Here is a 6,270-nt window from a genome sequence, read left to right as displayed (position 1 = left end):
CCTCGTGACCGGATCGATCCCGCCGTGAACTTGTTGGATGGAACGGGAAAAAAAATCCAGAAATGGTGCGTGGGACCCGGGCGTGGACTCACCTAGCCCCACAGGCCAGACACTACGGCCTAGATACGAACCCACAGAAAGCCGACACCGAACAACCGCATCCACTGCGGGCACAAGCGTCGCGCATCGGAGGCCCTCCCCCTGCCAATCCAACGGCCAGGAGAGCGCGCGGCCCCACAGCGTCAGATGAACACTCCCGTGCCATCTCGCCGCTTCCGTTTCCGGCCGCTTCCACTACCTTCTAGACTCCCGGCGAACTCTCCGCTCCCTCCTTCTTATGCCCACCGCCCTCCGGCCCCCAGCACCATCAGAACTCAGAACCAAACCAATCCCACAAACACTCGCCGATCCCAATCAATCTTCCAACCCAAAGCCTCTGCCCGTTCGATCCATTGTAGAGTGCGAGCGCAAGCAGCAGCAGCGGCCATGAACCCGGACAACTTCACGCACAAGACCAACGAGGCGCTGGTGGCGGCGCACGAGGCGGCGTCGGAGGCCGGCCACGCGCAGATCACGCCGTTGCACCTGGCGGCGGCGCTGGCGGCGGACAAGTCGGGCATCCTGCGGCAGGCCGTCGCGGGGGCGTCCGGCGGGAATGCGTCCGCGGGGGACTCGTTCGAGCGCGTGCTCGCCGGCGCGCTCAGGAAGCTGCCGTCGCAGTCGCCGCCGCCGGACTCCGTGCCGGCCTCCACGGCGCTCATCAAGGCCATCCGCCGCGCGCAGTCGGCGCAGAAGAAGCGCGGGGACTCGCACCTCGCCGTCGACCAGCTGCTCATGGGCCTCCTCGAGGACGCGCAGATCGCCGACTGCCTCAAGGAGGCCGGCGTGTCCGCCTCGCGGGTGCGCGCCGAGCTCGACAAGCTCCGCGGCGGGGACAACTCGCGCAAGGTCGAGTCCGCCTCCGGCGACACCACCTTCCAGGCGCTCAAGACGTACGGCCGCGACCTCGTCGAGGTGGCCGGCAAGCTAGACCCCGTCATCGGCCGCGACGAGGAGATCCGCCGCGTCGTGCGCATCCTCTCGCGCCGCACCAAGAACAACCCCGTCCTCATCGGCGAGCCCGGCGTCGGCAAGACGGCCGTCGTCGAGGGCCTCGCGCAGCGCGTCGTGCGCGGGGACGTGCCCAGCAACCTGCTCGACGTCCGCCTCGTCGCGCTCGACATGGGCGCGCTCGTCGCCGGCGCCAAGTACCGCGGCGAGTTCGAGGAGCGGCTCAAGGCCGTGCTCAAGGAGGTGGAGGAGGCCGACGGCAAGGTCATCCTCTTCATCGACGAGATACACCTCGTCCTCGGCGCCGGGAGGACGGAGGGGTCCATGGACGCGGCCAACCTCTTCAAGCCCATGCTCGCCAGGGGCCAGCTCCGGTGCATCGGCGCCACCACGCTGGAGGAGTACCGCAAGTACGTCGAGAAGGACGCCGCGTTCGAGCGGCGGTTCCAGCAGGTGTACGTGGCCGAGCCGAGCGTCGCCGACACCATCAGCATCCTGCGAGGGCTCAAGGAGAAGTACGAGGGGCACCACGGCGTGCGCATCCAGGACCGCGCCATCGTCGTCGCGGCGCAGCTCTCGGCGAGGTACATCATGGGCCGCCACCTGCCGGACAAGGCCATCGACCTGGTGGACGAGGCGTGCGCCAACGTGAGGGTGCAGCTGGACAGCCAGCCGGAGGAGATCGACAATCTGGAGCGGAAGCGGATTCAGCTGGAGGTGGAGCTGCACGCGCTGGAGAAGGAGAAGGACAAGGCCAGCAAGGCCCGGCTGGTGGAGGTGAGGAAGGAGCTGGACGACCTGAGGGACAAGCTGCAGCCGCTGACCATGAAGTACAGGAAGGAGAAGGAGCGGATCGACGAGATCCGGAAGCTGAAGCAGCGGCGGGAGGAGCTGCAGTTCACGCTGCAGGAGGCCGAGCGGCGCATGGACCTGGCACGCGTCGCCGACCTCAAGTACGGCGCCCTCCAGGAGATCGACGTCGCCATTGCGAAGCTGGAGGGCGAGACCGGCGAGAACCTGATGCTCACCGAGACCGTCGGCCCCGAGCAGATCGCGGAGGTGGTGAGCCGGTGGACCGGCATCCCGGTGACCCGGCTCGGGCAGAACGACAAGGAGCGCCTGGTCGGCATGGCGGACAGGCTGCACACGAGGGTGGTCGGGCAGACGGAGGCCGTGAACGCCGTCGCCGAGGCGGTGCTGAGGTCCAGGGCGGGGCTTGGGCGGCCGCAGCAGCCCACCGGGTCGTTCCTCTTCCTGGGCCCGACCGGCGTGGGCAAGACAGAGCTCGCCAAGGCCCTCGCCGAGCAGCTGTTCGACGACGAGAACCTGCTCGTCCGCATCGACATGTCCGAGTACATGGAGCAGCACTCCGTCGCTCGCCTCATCGGCGCGCCACCAGGGTAAGCATACTGAGCAGCCACTGATGATTTCTACTAAAATTTGTCCATTGCTGCATTCTTTTAGCTGTAAACAGAGACTGAATTTGGGTGCTGGTTAAATTGTTCTTCTGAATGCAGCTATGTCGGACACGAGGAGGGCGGGCAGCTGACGGAGCAGGTGAGGAGGAGGCCGTACAGCGTGATCCTGTTCGACGAGGTGGAGAAGGCGCACGTGGCGGTGTTCAACACGCTCCTCCAGGTGCTGGACGACGGCCGGCTGACCGACGGGCAAGGCCGGACGGTGGACTTCCGGAACACCGTGATCATCATGACCTCCAACCTCGGCGCCGAGCACCTCCTCGCCGGGATGGTGGGCAAGAACTCCATGAAGGTCGCCCGCGACCTCGTCATGCAGGAGGTATGTATGTATGGATCAGTTCAATCTCCATCACAGAAACTCTGATCTGCAATGTGATGCTGAATTCCGTGTGGCTTATGTGTGTGTGCAGGTGAGGAGGCACTTCAGGCCGGAGCTGCTGAACCGGCTGGACGAGATGGTGATCTTCGACCCGCTGTCCCACGAGCAGCTGAGGAAGGTCGCTCGCCTGCAGATGAAGGACGTGGCCGTCCGGCTCGCCGAGCGCGGCGTCGCACTGGCCGTCACCGACGCCGCGCTGGACGTCATCCTGTCGCTGGCCTACGATCCAGTACGTGACCGCATCCTTACGAAGTTTCTGAATTTCTTCACCTTCTTTGGACTCGGACGCTGACTCTGATTCTGTTCGCCCGGCTTGTTGTTGCAGGTGTATGGCGCTCGGCCGATCAGGAGGTGGATCGAGAAGAGGGTGGTGACGCAGCTGTCCAAGATGCTGATCCAGGAGGAGATCGACGAGAACTGCACTGTGTACATCGACGCCGCCGACAAGGACGAGCTGGCCTACCGGGTGGACCGCAGCGGCGGGCTGGTGAACGCCGAGACGGGGCAGAGGTCCGACATCCTCATCCAGGTGCCCAACGGCGCCCTCGGCGGCGGCGGCGGCGGCGAGGCGGCCAAGGCCGTGAAGAAGATGAGGGTCATGGAGGACGGGGACGAGGACGGCATGGACGAGGATGCTTGAACTCTGAAGCTGAAGTGAAGCTTTGCTGAAGTGCCTGTCGGATAAAGTGTGTAGATGAGTTGCGGTGAGGCAGGCGCTTCGTGGTGCTCTGTGAGTGAAGATGGTTGTTCTGTGACGCGTGTGTCGTGTGGCCGGAAGCTGTTGCGGCTTCGGGAATAATCTTCTTCTGTGTTTTTGTGAGTCTGTTGAAAGCGAAGAGAAAAGAGAGTCTTGTGAATTGCCTTCCGAATTGGTCGTTTCTTGCCCAAAAAAATCGTACCTAAGCAATTTTCTCTCTCTGTTACATCATCATCGCAACAAATGCATCGACCGATAAAACCAACTAACGAACTTATACACAATAGCTAAATGCGAGTCACTGAAATTCGAATTTGGGTCAGTTGAATTCAAGAATGAAAAAGAAAGCATCGGAGACGAAGAAGAAGTCGTCAAGGCCGCCGGCGTAGGGGAAGAACACCCCTACTATCTATCTTATGGTGGGGTGGCGATTTACCAGAGAAGCACCCCACTATGGCACTATCTAACTCCCGTAATGGGACTATCATAGATAGTATCATGCATGTCAACTAATCAATTTTAATGAAGTGACATAGAATTAAATGAAGAAATAAAGGCTTAAGTAGCATACAATAAATATAGTCTTTTATGATACCAACCAACATATGATAATATGTATTAGGGATGTAGTATCATATGCATGATACTAGTATATGATACTCCCCATTACAATCAGCCTTAGGGCGGTGACGGCTCATCTTATGATGGGGTGGCGATTTACCAGAGAAGCACCCCACTATGGCACTATCTAACTTAGGGCGGTGACGGCTCAAGGAAGGACGGTGTGTCGAGGCGGTCATGGAAGCGTCGCGAGCGGCAGAAGCAGGCGGTTAGGCAGGCGATGATGCAGTGGATCGAGGAAGAAGAGAAGGGCGATGGAAGGTTGAAGAAAGGGTTTTCAGCCAGTGATTTTGCATCGGGCGGCTCAAAAAAGCGACCGGCACAATTTCTTTTTCCACGCAATTGACATATAGCCAAGTCCTGAAATATATACTCAATTCCATCTGTATGAGTTCGTTATTCATTCAACACCCAATTCCATCTGTCGAGGAATGGTCACTAACCATTTTAGCCAACAATTAACAGACATGTCAAGAATTCTCAAAGGGAACTTGATGCGAGCTATATATGAGTTTGTTATTCATTCAACATCCAATTCCATCTGTTGAGCAATAGTCACTAGTCATTTTAACCAACAATTAACAGACATGTTAAGAAACTTCGGAAATTCCCAAAGGGAACTTGGCGCGAGTGCACCCTATATGTACCAAATACGAGTAATTTAGTAACAGTAAAAAAGTCAAATTTTCAAAAAAATCAAATATAATCAAGTACTGTATTAGTATAAAAAGCTTCATCGACTGTTTCACAGTGACCTAAGGGCAAAAGATGGATAAATTAGTGATGACAAAAGTAACTTGAATAGTACTACTAGTACACATGCCCGTATGTGCACCGGACAAAAAAAGGCAGAACCTGTTTCATGTGCCATTATGCACCATTTTATATCCAATTGTAATAACATCAATGAAAATGTTAAACATTAAAATAAAATTAGATACTTTTTTAAGAATAGTTAACATTTTATGAAATTTGGACATTTCTTTGAAAAATATCACTTTTTGAGCAAATGTTTTCCTTGCAAAGAATCTTTTTTAGGGGTAATAATGTTTTGTTTTTTGAGGGGTAATAGCATTTTTCTGTACAACATATTTCTGAAAATATATATTTTTTGAAAAAAAAATGCACAACCTGCTTCATGTGTCATTGTGCATCATTTTTTATATCCAATTTTAATATACGTCAAAGATAAGGTTAAACGTTAAAATTTTCTTTTTCAATAGAAGTTAACGTTTGCAAAAAATTTGAAAAACTTTTTAAAGAAGAGTTATTTTTTTAAGAATTTTGAACATTTCTCTGAAAAAGAATATTTTCTGAACAGATGTTTTTCTTGAACATTTTATAAACTTTTTGGGCTTGACCCAGACGATTTGGATTACACAAACATGCACGCTCTCAGAAAAGAGACGGTCATTGCAATACAAACTGCACGCATTGTCTCTGTTCTTATTCCCTATTTCACTGTCCCTAGCCGCCGGCCGCCGATCCCCCACTCCTCTCGTCTCTCCCCTCGAGCCCTCTCCATCCACCCCCTCCTCCGCCCCTGCGTTGTCTCACAGACACATAACACATAGAGGAGCGAGCACTCGTTGTCCCGGTCCCTCCAACCTCGCAGCCCTCGACCTCCACTCCGATCAGAGAGTGCTGCCACGACGGTGACGAACCCTTCTCCGCCGCCTCCTCGTTCCTCCCCGTGCCCCTGTCCTCTCTCTCATGTCTCCTCCGCATCGACGCGCCGGGCAAGCGCAAGGCTACCGTCCATGGCAGCCGTTGCCTCGGGTGCCCCGGCCAGAAATAGTACTCCTTCCGTCCCAAAATATATGTCGTGAGTGGTAAATTTACAAAAAAGAAATCTTGGATGTTTTTGGAACACAACACAACCGGCAGTACAGATAATCATCAATCATCGTCGTCGCATCGCCCACTCCACTCGCATCCACCATTCCACTGCACCCCCCGAATTTCTCCGCCGTCCCAGCGTCGACGCGATGCCGCATGCCCCCGCACAGCGAGCGCTACTGCCGGCACATATGATCGTTGAGCGC

The 6,270-nt window shown here is 55.6% G+C and overlaps 1 protein-coding gene across 1 annotated transcript; it reads left to right on the top strand.

Annotated features, from left to right (window-relative positions):
- The first annotated feature begins 298 nt into the window (after nt 1–298).
- LOC123063438 (chaperone protein ClpB1) lies at nt 299–3,772 on the top strand. Its single transcript, XM_044487223.1, has 4 exons — nt 299–2,450; nt 2,568–2,847; nt 2,939–3,136; nt 3,233–3,772. The coding sequence occupies exons 1-4, from the start codon at nt 487–489 to the stop codon at nt 3,545–3,547; spliced, it is 2,757 nt and encodes a 918-aa protein (XP_044343158.1). The 5' UTR covers nt 299–486; the 3' UTR covers nt 3,548–3,772.
- Nucleotides 3,773–6,270: the final 2,498 nt, after the last annotated feature.

The sequence above is a fragment of the Triticum aestivum genome, chromosome 1A, assembly GCF_018294505.1.
Source record: "Triticum aestivum cultivar Chinese Spring chromosome 1A, IWGSC CS RefSeq v2.1, whole genome shotgun sequence".
Classification (NCBI taxonomy): domain Eukaryota; kingdom Viridiplantae; phylum Streptophyta; class Magnoliopsida; order Poales; family Poaceae; genus Triticum; species Triticum aestivum.
Note: the sequence above shows the minus strand (reverse complement) of the source record. Positions and strands in the feature narration are given on the sequence as shown.

Excerpts from the sequence above, each read along its gene's own strand:
- LOC123063438 (XM_044487223.1), top strand. The coding sequence starts at position 487 with ATGAACCCGGACAACTTCACGCACAAGACCAACGAGGCGCTGGTGGCG. Across the intron at positions 2,848-2,938 it reads GCGACCTCGTCATGCAGGAG|GTGAGGAGGCACTTCAGGCC; the intron begins GTATGTATGTAT and ends GTGTGTGTGCAG. Across the intron at positions 3,137-3,232 it reads TGTCGCTGGCCTACGATCCA|GTGTATGGCGCTCGGCCGAT; the intron begins GTACGTGACCGC and ends TTGTTGTTGCAG.